Source organism: Euprymna scolopes, chromosome 9 (genome assembly GCF_053919585.1).
Source record: "Euprymna scolopes isolate OS-2025 chromosome 9, ASM5391958v1, whole genome shotgun sequence".
NCBI lineage: Eukaryota > Metazoa > Mollusca > Cephalopoda > Sepiida > Sepiolidae > Euprymna > Euprymna scolopes.
Window position 1 is genome coordinate 40,841,374 of NC_136490.1, and position 18,148 is coordinate 40,859,521.

At 33.1% G+C, this 18,148-nt stretch overlaps 1 protein-coding gene across 1 annotated transcript; it reads right to left on the minus strand.

Moving 5' to 3' along the window:
* Positions 1 to 527: 527 nt before the first annotated feature.
* Positions 528 to 15,867, minus strand: LOC145284524 (AP-2 complex subunit sigma). Its single transcript, XM_080133411.1, has 4 exons — positions 15,728 to 15,867; positions 10,556 to 10,705; positions 6,535 to 6,708; positions 528 to 2,362 (listed from the first exon to the last, which is right to left on the minus strand). Exons 1-4 carry the CDS (start codon positions 15,728 to 15,730, stop codon positions 2,261 to 2,263), a joined length of 429 nt encoding a protein of 142 aa, XP_079989537.1. The 5' UTR covers positions 15,731 to 15,867; the 3' UTR covers positions 528 to 2,260.
* Positions 15,868 to 18,148: the final 2,281 nt, after the last annotated feature.

The following is an 18,148-nucleotide window of genomic DNA, read 5'->3' on the forward strand; positions in this document are numbered from 1 at the left end:
ACAAAACGTTGATGAACACATAACTCGGTTTGTTCCTTTTTATTTGTCTATTTTGTTGGAATACTATTTCCATTATTCTCATCATATATATATATATATATATATATATATATATATGTATGAGATCAATAGGTTTAGAGATGTGTTTGCATTATTTTTACTAGCCTGCTTCCATCCTTATCTACCACCCTAATTACTAAACATTTCATTTTGTCTGAAACTCAATTTCATGTTTCAAACTTGCTCATAGTAGCATTTGTAATAAATATATAATACCCTTACAAATGTATTTGAGCATTCTGTTTGTATTTCTCCAAAAACGCAAATTATAAACTATATATTATTCTTACCACGGAAAATCATTATTTTATGTAATTTAATCTGATTCAACAAATTGAGAACAGAAAAAAAGTTGCAATCGATTTGGAGTTTATTGGTTGTAAACTGTAGATTTTCTGCACTTCTTAATTCTAATATATTTAAAAAAAAAAAAGAAGAACATATTTTATATAACAATAATAATAATCTTGAAGAACATAACTGAAACGGCTTTAATAGTCTTAAATTGTACACACTTTTCAATACTTTGTTCATATCATACTCGGGCACAGTTCAAAATTAACATTTTTCTGTAAATAATGAATTAATTGGCGATAAGTATTTCCAGTGGAATGAGTATTTTTTTAGGGTAATTTTACAGAATCACTTCTGTCACTAACCCTAAGTCCAAGTAGCAAGCCTCTATGCTAAAAAAAGAAAAATCACTTAACCCATTAACACCCAAATTTTTTTTAGTTAATTAATTTGGTAATTATGTTTATTTTTGCTTCAAAATATTAAATTAAATTGTTCTAAAATGAATTTTACCTATATTTAATATACACATAGATATTTAAACTAACAGTTCAGTAAATATTAAACATTTTATGTGTGATCCTTAAAAAAAAGACCATGGGTGTTAATGGGTTAAGTCCAAGTTGCAAAACCCCACCATTTAATGGTCCAAATACATAGAAAAAAAATTTTTTTGAGACAGGAATGATTCTATAAAAATACCTTTTTTTTTTTTTTTAAATTGACCTTTGTTTGGTTTAAATAAGGAGTTATTGAAAGTGAATGGGACTGGGTCGAGGGGGTGGGGCTTTTGAAAATTTTTTGATTAAAAACAAAACAAAACAAAACATGTTTAAGCGGAACTTGTGTCAACATTGCAACTGCTTTCTTTTGTTCGCATTTTGGATGAAGGGAGATAACTCTCTAGTGTGCCAATGGGTGAAAAAAATCACTGATTACCAGGACCTTGCTCTTGTGTTACGGAGAACACATCCAATTGTACGACATTATTTAATTCATGTGCAGTCTTATGAAGAAATCACACTACTGAACGTGAATAGCAAAAAATATTGAACTTAGCTTTCTGAATTTATCAACACAAAGATGGCACAGAATCTGTAAGATTCAGAGTTAGTAAATATGGAACTCGAATATCTCCCTCATCATCATTATTTTAGTTTAATTTTAATTTATATTCATTATTTTTAGCAAGGTCTAGGTAACCCATTTTATCTGATTATATAAAGTGCTTTTTTTTTAATTTTAAACTTTTTCTTTTTTTTTTCTTTTCTTTTAAAAAAATTTTCATTTTTTTTTTTTTTTTTTTTAACTTACATGCACATATTTCATTTTCTTTTAATCATACCAGGATATTAAGTGCTAAAAAAAAAAAAAATAATAAAAAAAAAATCATCTTTTTTTCTTTCTTTTTTTCAAAGATGAAAGGATAAATTTGAGAAGAAGCGTGCATGGTCAGTCGTGAACTGTTCTGTGAGAATAACCACTTGCTGTCAATATACAAGCGGAATCAAAATTTTTTTTAATGCAATCATTTACACATCGAATATCGTCGTCGTCAGCAGCAGCAGCAATGCATGTTTCTTTGCGTTTTCTCTTCATTTCTTCTGAATCAAAATATAGCCCACTTTTCTTCAAAAGATTTTTTTAAATTCTCCCGACGGCTTCCATAGCATATCATCAATTTATTTATGGCTGTGGTTACTATAAATAGCTTTCATTCAGCAGAGCAAGCTAAGAAGTTGGTAGGAAGGGGGATGTGAGGCGGGAGTGGGGCAAGGAGGAGGGAAGAGGAGGGGGGGGTACAAGATTTCATGGAGAAGAATACAAGTATGGCTCACCCCCCAGCACGGTTACTGACATTTATAATAACCAAGCTGGAGATCCAACAGGAGACAAAGTTTAAATTTCACTCTAATGAAGAAAGCATGAGGAGCTGTTTCAGCACTTTGGTTTGACTAGTTTCGCGGATTTCCCCAGCTGTGAACATCTCGTCGACGACACTGTAGACCTGAAAAACAGCAAATATGGTTTGGTATGAGTATATTTTTATTCAGTTATTTATTTTTGTTCACCCTAAACGAGATTATTTGCATTGAAGCATTTTGTGATAGGGGGTTAGATGCATAGAGCAATATTTGTAGGCAGTTATGCAGCAAGACGTTTGTTTCTGTATGTTTTTTTTAGATGAGGATTGATAATTTGTATTATTTTGGACTACTATTCTCATCTTGAATAGTATTCTCACGTTTTTTTTTTTTTTTTTTTTTACTTGGAAGTCACCATTTATCAAGGTCCGAAGGCCACTCGAGGATACGGGTTAATGATTGTAAGGTGGTAATGTAGTAATCGTTAATGGTGAAAATTAAGTAGAATTTGATTATTTATGTGGACGGTTCAACACATACTTGTTTACATTGGATTTGAAGGCTATCATGTTGTATTCAACCAGGAAGCAGTTCTAGGAAAGAAGCTTTGTTGATGGAATCTGTTTAGATTTAGACAAAGGGTGGGAGAAAGTGTATGTAGTGGTCGTAGCTAGTTGAGTGTTTTTTTTTGTGAAAGTTTAGCAAGGGAGAAACATAGATTGGAGTTCAGTTGAGCTGTTTCGGCCAATGTAACCTTCTAATAATGTATAATGTTGTAATGTAAGCTTCTTCAGATGTATCTTATCGAATTTGAAAAGCTTTCAGTAAAACTTGGGAATCTGCACTGATTTTTAAACAGAATTCTTTATTTAATCCATGAAGGGAGCTTGCTCTTGTTCTGTCAGCCATAACCAGGTAGAAGTATCAGTGCGGGTGATGCTAAGAATATAATTTCAAATTACTTGAGACTTTTACCCGATTATGGCTGACAAAACAAGAACATACAAACCCTGTGGATTAGATTTATCTAATCCATCTAATGATTCTGTTCAAAAATCCATGCAGATTCATGAGTTTGATGGAAAGACTCCCGAGTTTGACAAGATACAACAGAAGAATGTTGGAGGTTACATTGGCTGAAATGTTGTGAAAATAACACTCAAGATAAGAACAAAAGTTTGAATAATTAAAAAAATACAAAGCAAGATGTTCACATTACATTTAAAAGTCAACCGTTGGGGTTTTCTTTCTTCTTGAGGCTACTTTTTATTTCAACTAGTGATAGTTCAGTCTCAAATTAAAAACTGAACTATCTTCAATTGAAAAAAGCTAACAAGAAAAAAAAAAAAATAGAGTGAACTGAAATAAAAGAAATTACATCAGAAAGCAAATAGCAATTCAAACAATGTCCGTCCTTAATGTATTCTGAAAAAAATATTTTACTCTAAATAAAAAGTCAATAGGTGTTTTTTTTTCTTTAGCGCATTGAAAATTATAACTTATGTATGAAAATTTCAATTATTGATGTAATTCTTACTTTATAGGGATATTAGCAAGATTATCTGACATTGCCCAGAGCAAAAGTATAACATATTTATATTAAAACTTCTCTCTCTTTCTCCTCTCCTGCTTACCTCTCTCCATTCCCTTTTTCTTGTCTGCTCAGCCCATTCCGCTCTCTGGATATACACACAGGCATCTTGTTTTTAATAGATTCCTCAAGAAATGAGTCAACATAAGAAAACTAACTGTTCATGAAATAAAATTGGTTATTTCCCTTTATTTAGTAAACCGGCATTGCCCGAGTGTTTGCATGTGTATGTTGAGCAAAAAAAAAAAAAAAAAAAAAAAAAAAAGTGGTAGTAGGAAGGCAGGCTCAAACCCGTACCGCAAAGGAGGAAAAGAACGGGGTAAAACCTAACGTTTATGCTGTTATGACCACCGCCAAACCAGAAGCAACATTTTTTAAAAATTAAGGCTAGACAATCTAAAGGAGAAGTTAACTTTCAAAAATATCGGTGAAAAAAGTGACTCCCCCTCTGTAGAAAAGTGCCTAGTTGAAGGGGAAGATATTAATGTTTTTAGCCAATTTTTCGATATTTGTTGTATGAAAGATCGAACTTTAAAACGATACTGATCTTGGTAAAATCCGTCGCCTCTATTGAAAGTTTAAGGCAGACATGCAACAGACATACATATATACATTTATATATTGGTAACTAAAAATTATCGACCCAAACTGATGAAAAAGCTTGCCCTATCTCTGAATACCCTTGATGTAAAATTTCAAATATTTAGACCAGAAATTGTCTGAGTAATTTGGAAGAGACTGCAGAGGTCAATTTTTTTAACTTTGACCCCTATTATGACCCCTTAAAATTTATTGTTTTGGGATCAAATCAAGTTATTAAGTTAGATCCATGTCCAAGGAACCTATATCTAAAATTTCAAGTGCGTAGACCCAAAATTGTCGGAGGAGTTTGGTAGAGTTCTCAAAGGTCAAATCGTTGAACTTTGACCCCTTAATCGCCAAATTTCTGGCCAAAAACCGATCACATAGATTTTCCCAAATCTCAGTACCCTATATATCAAATTTAGAGTCTGTAGACTAAAAATTGACAGAGTTATTGCATAGGAAAATGTACACAGACATACACACACACACGTTCACTTTTATATATATATATATATATATATATATAGATAATCTGGTTGGAAAATCTAAACAATTTGGGATCAAAGAACGAATGATTTATTATTATTATAATTTAGATATCATGAATCTGGAACACTGTCAATCAAGAAAAACACAAACATTGTGGCTATTTGTTTTGTCATTTTTTATTTTTAGCTGAACATACAAATATACATGCAGACAACTGCTCCTTATATTAAAAGCATAATTTTTTTTTTCCCCATCATTTTTGATGGAGGGTGTAATTTATATATATATATTTCAATTTTACATATGCAGGTTTTTTTCTTATATAGAAATAACTCCAGACAAGGCATGAAGCCACTTGATGTAAGGAGCTAAAATAAAAATACTACTTCAAGGTCAAAAACTTGCCAATGATAAGTGTTAGAAGGCATAGATTCTGTCCAAGAAAACAGCAATTCTTCCCTCTTTGTCAGAAACATTGTTCATAGAATGTGAGGAATAAAGAATAAAATAAGGGAAGAGAGCTATGAGGTTGCTGCAATTAAGCCCAAGATCCACTTTCTATTTTCTTTAAGAAAATTTTTTAAATATGTAATAAAGACAAGTAACATTTCCTATTGGTTCATTAATTTTAATAGTTTTTTTTTTTCAAGTTTTCTATGAAAGTTTGAATCCATCAAAATCAATTTGAGACAATTTCTACACAACCTTGATCTGAAAAAGATAGAGCAACTTAACATAAAAAAAAAAAAAAAAAAAAAAAATGAATGAACCGACAGAAAATTTTTCTTTCTAATATGTGTTTAAAGAAAGATTGCTACCAAAATACACAACTGAAATAGATGATACTAGATTTTTAGCCTGGAAAAAATGGGCAAAAGTTATAGCCTATTTACAGTGAAAGGGAGGGATTTTCTGCTTGTTCAGTCAGGAGTATTTACATTGAGGGAGCACAAGTGCTACGAGTTTAAAGTATGTTTGATTAAAGTACTTGTAAAACAGGCACAGAGATGCTACATTGCACCGATGGGACAGGTGTTAGAGCTTGGATGATAGTGTGGGACTTATTAGATTGGAGACAGTTTTTTTTTTTAACTCTTAAGAGGGAGAAACTAATGGTAGACGCACCAGCACAGATGTTGTTACAATACTTCATGCATGGGTGAATGGTGGCTTTGTAGAGATACTGGATACTGGCAGGTATGAGAATTTATGGTATGGTAGATGGAACCTGCCTTTGCAGTAGCTTTGGAAATGTCTTCTACGTAGTTGTTCCAATTCTATGTAGTTGTTCCAATTCACGTTGCCTGTGAAAGTTAGGTTGAGAAGGTTCTTTTTTTTTTTCTTTTTTTTTTTTAATTTTTTACATGTTTAATTGAAGAAATTATACATAAACTAAATGTTTTAGCCTGTTAAAAATGGGCAAAAGTTATGGCTTTAAAGGAGTGCTTTGTGATAAACTGTTTGGTTGAATATGGTTAAATTTGTGCTCATTTTTGCATTAAATACTAATACCTATTAATCCCTAACTATGTATTGGACAGATACCATAATACTTAGTTCACTGTACCTTATCATAACAAAGGCCCATGCAAAATTTCAGTCAGAGCAGTCCAGCAGCTTCAGAGAAAAAGTTGAATAGTGAAAGCTCACCTTATAAAAGTTGAATACCAGATCCAATTCGCATACATTATGAAAGTATTCGTTCAACACTTCCACAAAGTTATGGATTGCTTCTAGGTATACCAAATTGTTGTCACTTACGTCGACGCAGATACAGAAATATAACCCAGCATATCGGCGGTACACAATTTTGAAGTTTCGAAACTAAAATATAAAAAGAAAAGGGTGAAATTATTAGATAATAGTGACTGGCAAAAGTTGATTTAAAAAAACAAAACAAAAAAAAATCACGAGCGATTTTCAAGAATGGTTTACAAAAAAAAAGTATTAAAGAAACAAATAGGCAACAAATAAACGTTATCAAAAGTAATAAAAGATATTCTTCTAATTACAAGGATAAGATATTTTTTTTTTTTTTTACATAGGAGTTACTACTTATCAAGGTCAAGAGGCCACTCGAGGATAAGAGTTAATGAGTGTACAGTAGTCAAGGGGATAAATAAAAAATGTAAATAAAAGCGTTTTAAAATACATTTTTTATTGTTTCTTTCCGAGTCTTGTAAAACTAATGAATTCAACTTGTCGGATTTTACTTGGTGTGAAGCCTTGATAATCGGCCGAAAATTGAAAATTAAACAAAAATACAGCTTGTAAGAATATACAGATCGGTTGAAAATTAAATTTTTGACTGATTGGTGACAGCAATTATAATAGCTGCATTTTTTGTTTAATTTTCAATTTTTGAGTTGTTAAAAATACAATATTGAGGTTTTATAAAAAATAAGATATAATCATAAAACAAAGACTACCACCAGCGGATGCAGCGTGAATAAATGAAGTGATGGTGTGCTATACACAAGGCAATCTGTTGGCCATGCAGTAAACTAGTCTGTTGACAGTAAAATTATCAAGCTTCTTATTATTTTGTCCAGATTAAAAGGTGTTGAACCATCAGTTGCTGGAAAATTAGTGACAGTTATTAGCTGTATTTTTTTGTTTGTTTAATTTTCAATTTTTGAGTTGTTGCTGAAAAATTAGTGTTGCGCCTGTATTATATATCATTTAGAGAATTTCCGTTTTAAAGAGGATCGGCATGGTTTTATGTGAATTCAATACTTTTTTTAATGAATAAAATATAAAAATTAAATTAAAACAAAATAAAAAAAAGACAAATAAGAAATGATGAAAAATGTCCCAAACACCGCCTTGAAACAGCTGTAAACTACCATAATCTATTATATAAAAAGAACTTTGTATGTGTGTGTGTAAGTTTGTTCCCTATGGACTCCTAAATGGGTAGTCTGGTTTTTATGAAATTTCACACAAGTGTACTTTATGTATCTGGCAGTGTTCTTAGATTTTGTATTGGAATGTCTTTGATAAGTATCAATAATCACTATAATCTGATGAAAGAAGGAACAGGCGATTTTGATCAAAGTGAACACCTTATATAACCTAACCTTACAAGTGAATTTGAGAAGTTTTATTACCACATAAGTAGAATGGCCTGGCACAAAATCAACAGTAGGTTCTTTGATATGACAGGGGTGAATTTTTAATGAATGTTTCTGTTTAAAGCATACCTGTACCGTGATACTTGAGTTTTTCATTTTAAACTTAAATTCAAACGATTATCACAGCACAAGCAGAAAGGCCAAGCACAGAAAATCAACAGCAGGTTCTTTGATATGATAGGGGGATGTTCAAAATGAATGTTTCTGTTTAGAGTACAACTGAACCATGATATTTGACTTTTGCATTTTAAACTTTAATTCAAACCATTATATACAACAAGAATTTTATAAAATCAACAGTAGTTCTCTACAGTGCAATCTAGACTACAATGTACTGTGGACTAAGTCACTGCAAGGATACATATGAAGCTTTCTCCCAGTGCACTGCGGTAATTCCTGACTAGAACAGGCAATCAATCGATTTGATTGGAAAATGGGCAATTTCACCGATTTCGATGATACTAAAATATGGGAGTGTGAAACATTCATTGATTTTCATTCAATCTTGGACAACATTGGGTCTTCCTGTTAGTACCTTTATATATATATATATATATATAAATTAAATTTAAGACAAGATAAAATAAATATAGGTATACATGAATTTATTTCTCCATTTTCTACTCATTTCCCCAAACCCCAGTATTCCTCCATTAGATATAACCCCATTTTAGACACCTTATCGCTCTTCTCTACCCTAAAAAAAAGTTATATAACGGCTATTTCATCTCCTTACCTTTTTGTTTTTCTTTCATCCTTATGTTCTATACTTCATCTATCTTCTTTTTATTTTACATCTCTATCCTAATGTACTCTAAGCTAGATCTTGCATTTCCCTATATTAGTAACCTAGATCCCTTCTCCTTTTCTGATGAGAAGCATTAAGCTTTGAAATGCCTAGGTATAAAGATCATTTATAACCTCTCTTTCTATATGATGTTTTTTTCTTATTGAACCGACAAATAAATGCATATATAGCCATATTTATTTAATCTGGTCTTAAATTTCATTATATGTTATGCTCCGCGCTCATATATTGAACTTCATATTTCCTGATAAGTTATTATATAAAGAATCTATCCAGATTCTTTAAACCTATTTATAAATATAAAAGCGAAAATGTGTGTATGTATGTTTGTGTGTTCGCTAAAAACTTTCAACAGACACAACGAAAATTCACAAACTCGGTATCATATTGAAGCTCCATCCTTCGCTTGAAAAATATCAAAAAATTGGCCAAAAACGTTCATTTTTTCACCTCGAAACCGACAATTTTCGACAGGGGGGGGGGGAAGTCAACAAAAACGGTCCTCTTGTAATGAAGACCGGTTCTACGCATGCGTCAGATAACGTCATGACCTGATTTACTTTAAATAGTTGAAAAACTGACTAAATTTCATGTATGTAGCGTTAGCTCAGCTGGTTAGCGCGTTGGTTCGAATCGTGGTGTGAGATGTCTTTTTTTTTTTTTCGATTTTTTAAATTTAAATATTGAACCAGTGTTATTTAAGCCATTTTTCACGTAACGTTCGTTTTTCTGTTGTTTTTTTTACTTCGCTTATCCACCCCCGACCACACACCCAAAAACACCCGGGTACCCACTGATTTTTTAACTTTTAATATCGAAACAGGCTTATTTAAGCCATTTTTCATGCGTTTGTTTTTCTGTTTTCTTGTTTGTTTTTTCGATTTTTACATTTAACATCGTTCGTTTGACTTAAGTTAGTTTTTTTTGTGTTTTTTCCAATGTTTTGATATCGAAAAATTGGACAAAAACATTAATTCCTTCACCCTAAACTCGGTCGTTTTGTACAAGAAAGGGGTCGATATTTTCCGCTGACATTTTAGCAAGTCATCATCACTGTTAGATTGACTTTGGTTAATTTGAACGCTTTTGACTTCCGGTCGTGTCTTAGAGACATCAGCTAAGACGTCAGATTTTCTTTCACTTTCTTTTCCACCTTAACATCACGGGTTCAAGCCTATCTGCCTACTACCACGTTTTTTTTTTTTAACCCCTCTCTTCACACTGCCTGCCTACTGTTATTTGAGTCCCTCCCCACGCTACTACCATTTTTTTTTTTTAACACCTCTCTCCACATTCACAGGTTCGAGCCTGCTTGCATCCTACCACTTTTTAAAAAAGATTTTTTTAAATTATTTTTTTTTTTTGCTCAACACACACCTCCAAATAACTGGGCAACACCGGCACCCAGGCTAGTTTAATTCTATAAGTTGGTTGAGCTTTGCTTGATCTTAATAATCAATCATTGAGCTGATGATAATAACTGCAGTATTTAAATGCCTATATTTTCGATTTACCCACATTTACTCTAATAAAGTCAGCTCCCCTGCATTGTCATACATTGGTCGTGCCTTAAGTTGTTGTAAATAAATAATAAAATCATGTTTTTTGTTGAAAAAATTCCTCAGATCAGATAAATACATTGTTGAACCCCCCTCCCCTAAAAAAAAAAAAAAAAACCCTGCTGAAGTAGCATGAAACGTAAGCTAGACTTTAATTGAATGAAGCTTACCTCCACAAAGTTTGTGTGTTTAGCATCTCTGACCGTCACAACTGCATGAACCTCTTCAATTAACTTTTGCTTCTCATCGTCATCAAAGTGCATGTACCATTTGGCGAGACGAGTTTTACCCGCCCGGTTTTGGATGAGAATAAAGCGAATCTGAAAAAGAAATATTTAAATAAAATGATTAGGTAAAATAATAATAATCAAATAATAACATCCACAAATGAAAATAATAAATAACGTAACTGCCAAAAAAAAAAAAAAAACAAAAAAAAAACAAGGTCAAATAATAACATCCACAAAATAAAATCAGGTTTTCTTCCATTCAAACACATAACTACAACGGCATGTGTAACACGTGGAATAAGAAAACAGCAGATGTATGTCGCTGCTAAAAAGCGAACAGGAATCAATTTTCTGAATTTTTTGCGATGAGGATTGATTATTTGTATTATTTATATTCTTGGGAGCACTGTTCTCATCTTAAGTGCTATTTTCACAACATTTCGGTTGATGTAACCTCCAACCTTCTTCACATGTATCTTGGATGAACTCTAGAATCTTTCTATTGAACTTAGGGATCTGCACAGAATTCCGAACGGGACCATTTAGGTTTTTTTTTTTAAAGATCGTGACAAGCTGGCCTAATGGTTATTGTACTTGACTCACCGTCATTAGGTTTTGGTTTCAACGATCTCAGCTCGAGTAGTTTTTTTATTTAAAAGAAGTGAACTATTTTGAAAAAAAACATAATACCTGCATGCACATGTCTCAGTTTATTTCCATTTTTTTTTTTACTTCATTTTTTTAAAGGACCTAACGTTACATTTAATACTGGGCAATGTTGAGTACATCTGCTAATGTGTATATATATTAAATTAAATTCGTTTATACAAACAAATAGCTACATATGTGCATATATGTTTCTGTAATTTCCTGTTACAGAAAAATTACGTCATCAGGCCAAGGATATTACTTGGAATAAGAATTTTGAATGCATTCAAAACACTACAACTAACTTAGTCGTCAAAATTCTTTCTTTTTTTTTTAAATGTAGTGAGGAATGCATTCAGGGCAACAAGTTCAGATGTGTCTAACTGATGAGCCCAAATGAGGGCGAAACTCGAGTCTTGGACTTCTGGTTTGTTGGCTTTCTTGGCTCTTGTGAGTTGCAACAGTCTGGCTGTGGAAATAATTTATCTATTCGCTCACATTCTGAAGATTTTATTACTAATTGCTCGCTAAGTTAGCTTGTCGTGATGGCATTGTCCCCCAAGTATAAAATTCCTACTTGTGAAATATCAGCTTGGGTTATAGCTGGTTGGATGATCACATCTCTTGTTCGGTATCAGGTAGTTTCATTCCACTGTCGAATCTATGCTGTGGGTTGCTTGATCTATGTAAGTTAATAGACATTCTTTTGTGTGTGGCGTGTTTGCTCTGTTGGTAGAGTGCTTGTTTAGCATGCAAAATCTTGGGTTTCAAATCCAGAGTTCGGATGTATCTAACTGATGAGCCCAAATGAGGGCGAAACTAAAGTCTTGGACTTCCGGTTTATTGGCTTTCTGCGCTCTTGTGAGCAGTGATGTTGTCTGGTTGTGAAAATATGTAACAATCTTTAAAGATTGCCACTAAGTTTCATTAGTCATCTAACAGCTGATGTATACACACATCTTTCATACAAGAATGGATGATAAGAAAGTATTTTTCTTGCAATCTTTATAAAGAAATAACTATTAACAAAACAGTTACTAATTATCAGAGTTCATATTGAGTAGTTGTAATTAGTGATTATATCGTAACACTATATGATTAAATTAAGGGAGAACATTCAATATCTCAGGCTAGAAGCGTTCAACATTTATCTTTTGTATCAACAAATAAACAATTAGGTCACACACGAAATATCATTTTGAAATTAACTACAATCTATTTATATTATAACTAGTAGGGCTATCCGGCATTGCCTGAGGCAAAATTGTAAAATTTCCATCTCTTTACTTCTCCCTAACCATCTATCGTTCTCTCTCCTTCTCCCATTTTCTCTTCTGCCTGACCCATTCCTCTCTGGACACACACACAGATAAACAACTTTTCTTTATATAATATGTTCCTCAAGGAATGAGTTGGCATTTATTTCCACATTAGTATATAAAATCATTGGAAAAAAAAACAAAACACAAAAAACAAAAAGACACACTTCTGATGGAACCAAGTCACACTGCCCTCCCCCCTCCCAAACAATGAATTAAAAAAATTTCAAGGCATTAGTTATTCAGGGCAACGATGATCAAGAATATACTAGTTTTGTGGGTATTTGCTTTGTAGTTTTTAACTTTTAGTCAGACATACACGCAGACTTTATATAATAGATTATTCTTTAAATGAACAGACTGACCTCCTCCCCAAATGTCACCTATAAAATTATTAATAAAATCCACAATACTTTCTGCAATCCAACTATATTTGGTACAATTAAACTTCAGTATCTGCTTGACTTGTCCACTAATGTCCAAGAGTTTTTGTTTTATTGCTGTTCAATGATATGTGAGGACACTTTGGTTATCGTCTCATTAGTAGAAAAAATGGGACCCTGAATGGGCTTCACATTAATTGCATCCAACAGATTTTTATTTGACATTTCTGAATTTTTGAGATGAGGATTGATTATTCCTATTATTTGGATTCATCGGACCACTGTTCTCATCTTGAGTGTGATTTTCACAACGTTTCGGTTGATGCAACCTCCAACCTTCTTCAGGTGTATCTTGTCGAACTTGGGAATGTTTTTGTTGAACCGCCTCAAGGACCAGTGGTACAGTGGTTAGAGTACTTGGAAAATCAATTGTAAAAGTGATATTCTCCTGAAGGTTGAAGGTTCAATCCTCAGTGTGAGCGATTGAAAAATACAATTGCGAATTACTTAGGACTTTTATCCAGTCATGGCTGACAGAACAAGAACATGCTACCCCTGTAAAGTAAATAAAGGGTTTCGCTCAAAATTCTGTCCAAATTCCTGAATTTGACAAGATACACATGAAGAAGGCTGAAAATTACATTGACCGAAATGTTATGAAAATCACACTCAGAACAGTAGTCCGATGAATCCAAATAATAGATTTTTATCTGTGGTGTTATCTCAAAGGCAATGCTTATCAAAACAACTCCCTAACTGAAGAGAGTCATCACAACCCAAGTCACGACAATGTCAAAAGAGAAGTGTGTAAGAGTTATAAACAATTTTGCACGTCGTATCCCAGTGTGCAATTCTAAAAGCATGCAGTTTGAAGAAAGAAGATATTAGACTAGAAAGCTTTCCAGCATCTGAAGATCTAAACGGTGATGGGGTGGAATTTTGCTGCTTGTAAGGGGCACAAGTTTAGCAAGCTCGTCAGAGCAGATTTTATTGAAACACTTGTAAAGCAAACAGAGGGATACAGCATTGTGATTATGGGATAGGTGCTGGAGCTTGGTAGACAGTGCAGAACTTATTAGACTCTTTTTATGGACCTGGTCTAAAGGAGCGACTTAGTGATTAATCCACCAACAAAAATGTCGCAACAATACTCCATGCAATGGTTTCATAGAGATATAGGATAGTGACAGGTCAGAAATTTTTTTTTTTAACCCAGAATAGAGGGCAAAACTTTTAATTGCCGCCATAAGTGTCAATCTTAATAAGCACCAAAAAGTCTGTATGATGTACGTACCACACAACGAAGATGAAATATTCCAAAAATCACGTCATTTGGTTAAGTATTTTTTTTTATTCAAACAAATCAAATTTAGTCAGTTGTAGCGTTTTTGTTGGCCATGATTAAATCCGGTGAAATAAAAAAGAGGAGACAACTTAAATCGATGTATTGAGGTGAAAAATCAGCCTTACCTTCAATGCAGTTTAGTAGTAAAATCGCTAAAAATCGTAAATTTCGAATTTCTTAACAAAAACTACTTGATCGATTTACGTGATTTTTGGAATATGCCATTTTCGTTCTGAAACGAGTACGTACATCATACCGAATTTTCAGTATCTTCGATTATTGTGCACTGCAGTCACTGCACTGGTTGGTTGTTCAACCTTCAAAGGGTGTTTATTCTGAAAGCCGTTCGTTCTTAACACGAGGAGGTTGGGGGTATTTATTCTGAAAGCCGTTCTTAACACGTGGAGGTTGGAGATGTTTATTCCGAAAGGCATTTTCTTATTTTTTTAACCTCCCCATGTTAAGAACAGCTTTCGGAATAAACCCCCTTTACAAGTTGGACAACCAAACCGTATTTTCTTTTAATTGCCGCCACAAGTGCCAATCTGAATATGCAGAATAAATAAATAATATATGTGACCGTGACGAAATGAAAATATCATGTTCCAAATTTTACGTAAATTAATTAAATAGTTTCATTTTTAAATAACAAAATTAAATGTTATGAGTGTCGAAGGAGTAACTGTCCTGCATACCATTTTGAAAAAAAAAAAACAAAAACAAAAAAAAAATCTGAAAAACAGGAGATAACTCAACAATAATTCAAAACTTGCGAGGTTTATGTTGTAAAGCCTACGAATTCTCTTAAAATCGTTTAACAATGATTTTCTTTATAAAAATAAACTTTATGTGAATCAATTTACGTGATTTTGGGAATATGATCTTTTCGCTTCGTCACGGGTAGGCACACCATACAGATTTTTATTTATTTTTGTTGTTTAATACAGGGGGAAACTGTGGACAAAGTAAAACAGGTGTGATGGTGACATGGTCATGGTCAGCTGTTAATAAAGTGATTAAAGTAAAAACCACACACACCTGGCGTGACCAACCCTATTTTCACACGTACAATTGTAAAAATTGTTCGTAAGCATATTTTATCAACAAAAAATATTATGAATCTATATATTTATAGTAAAGAAAAGAAAAAAAGATTTATTTATCAATTAAAAAATGATAGAATAATAATAACATTGAGGACAACAATTGTCATCAGTAAATTGATGGCAGCAGGCAGGCAGCGGTCACTTCAAGGATCGTCAGTCATAAATGATGAAAATAAAAGACACGCTTAACGGTGTGAATGGATCTAAATTTATTTAACTACAATGCGTATAATAATGTTAATCAAGAAAAAATAGACTAAAACGTTTGCAAAAGAGAAAGAATAAATAAATAAAAAAAAACGTAGACTTACCATAATTTCCTGGCTTGATGAAATACCGCCCACTTACCGACCTGCGCATGCGTTAGTCGTTGTTTCTCCGGTGACTTCCGGTTCCGGTCATGACACGCACGCGAGTAGAAGAAAAAAAAAATTATACCTTCAGTGAATCAGCTGATCGAACTATCAGCAAGAAAAATAAAAAATAAAGTCGTTAAATTAAAAGAAAAGGGTGCAGTTGAGATAAGTAGGTCCCGCAGTTCTGACATTCGAAAAATTTAGGTTAACAACCGGTGAAGCTATCGAAAAATGACCCTTTTGAATGGAGATTGATATAAATAATATTTTTAAAATTAATTTCTTAATTTTATTTAAAAACAAAATGTAAACATATAAACAAAATATTTTAGAAAATAATTTATTAATTTTAAATAAAAATTGATTATAAATAATTATTGAAAAATATTACAAAGTGTTTATATAGCTGGTTCTTTGGGATAATAGTGGCGCTTCAACCCCCCCCCCTTCCAAAAAAAAAAAAAAAAAAAAAAGACAACAAACGGGGAAAAAGCTTTAGTGTTTTTACTATTTTAAAGCGATTTTTTTTTTTTTTTTAAGTTTGAAACATAATAGTGGCTAGTTGTTAACTTAGAACAAGGGCGCATATCGCGGAAATTCTGCAGGGTTTAAATGTATTGTAATGCTTTTATTGGGGTCGAAAAACAGTTTTCAGCCGCCATATTATTTCCTATTTACTTGCAAGGTCGTTTATTAATGTAAAAAACGAAATGGTGAAATATAAACGCAAGTTAAGCTAAAAGTAAAAAAAAAAAAAACAAACAAAAAAAACAATTCAAAGAATTAAAGACAAAATTCCGCTTGTAAAATATGTTTTCTCTTAGAAACGCTTTCACTTCCTCATAACTTTTTCAAAATTGGCTCATGCTTTCTATATCCACCATTCAAAGGACCAATAATGGTAGAAGCACCGGTGTCACATATCACGTGATCTAACTGTTCAGATTTTTCAGAACGAGGCTCGTCTGCGGGGCCTACTTATCTCAGCTGCACCAAGAAAAGAAAGAAAAAATGTTATTTTCGCTTCTGCGCGAGCCTTTTCTAGTCTCACACAAAACACGCGTTCACATCTCAAGCTATATTACTTGTCATATACATACGTGCACACAAACATACACGCGCACGTCCACACACGTACATATATTCACGTTCGCGTATATACACTCACATTTACGTGTATACACACACATGCTAATGTACACACATGTACTCACATACGCGCACACGTACGCACACATGGGCAACGTCACTTCCCCTTTCAAAGGAAATCCACACATGCGCAAAAGACCACCGGAAACAACTATAAAAGCAAGAGCAATAAGCTGCTTCTTTCTTTTCCGACTCGCTTTCTGAATTGAGTGGTCGGCGCACCAGCCGCTGCTGTTTCGGCAAGCGTGTGCCCGCGCACCTCACGCCACTTGCTACCATGTGGGGCAAAAAGCTAACAACTGACCCGTACGTGAGATGAACACACATTTCCTTTTCTTTCTACACCACCAGTCCCGCAACAAACGATGGTTACACCCGAATGCGGACATGAACACGTGTTATACCTAAAACATTCATTTTTCAACAGTAAATAAACGACGCATTTATTTTATCCAGCAATTGAGTTTTTGTTTCCATCATTCATTTCATTTCATTATTTTCTTTTGTAACGGGATTAGGATTTATATATCCTAGTCCTTTACACTTCCGCTTCCTTTTTACCAGAAGTCATGCCGGTGTATACCAATGGAAAATACCTTGCTTTGAAACCTTCTTTGGTGATTCTACACTATTGAGACAAGATTTTGTACTCGATAAATGGAGTTTTCATCTAAAAAAACAATGGTTTCAACTGTTTTTTTTGTCAATTCTAATAAGATACAATAGTAGCTTCCAAATTATGCAGTCGGAATTACCTGAATATTCCTGAATTATTAAAAAACAACTTTAATCGTGGTAGCAGATGAAAAATCGCCGCCATCTTGTTTAAATCGAAACGGAAAATTACCCCCCTTTTGAACTCTCCTGTCTTACGATCGTTTTCACCAAATTCTATTTTTCTACCTCATCGATTTTCGTAATTTTTGGATATAATCATCTTAAAAATACGAAGAATACGTAGATACCATTGTTTTCATATGAAATTCAGTATTACAATTATCAAAATTTCGTCCCAATAGTGTAGAAGTGCCGCTTCTTTTTTAGAATGGTTTAATCTTCTATAATATAAATCTCACCTGTCTGTTTAAATGTATGTATGTATGTATGCATGCATGTATATCTGCCTAAAACTTTCGGCGGAGATGACGGATTTTCACGAGATTGGTATTGTTTTGAAGCTGATCTTTCGGACAACAAATATCGAAAACTTGGCCAAAAACATTAATT

What these genes read in the sequence shown, in the direction of transcription:
- LOC145284524 (XM_080133411.1), bottom strand. An exon ending in AACACACAAACTTTGTGGAG is followed by an intron (nt 6,709 to 10,555) that starts GTAAGCTTCATT and finishes TTTATATTTTAG; the next exon opens with TTTCGAAACTTCAAAATTGT. An exon ending in TGGTATTCAACTTTTATAAG is followed by an intron (nt 2,363 to 6,534) that starts GTGAGCTTTCAC and finishes GCTGTTTTTCAG; the next exon opens with GTCTACAGTGTCGTCGACGA.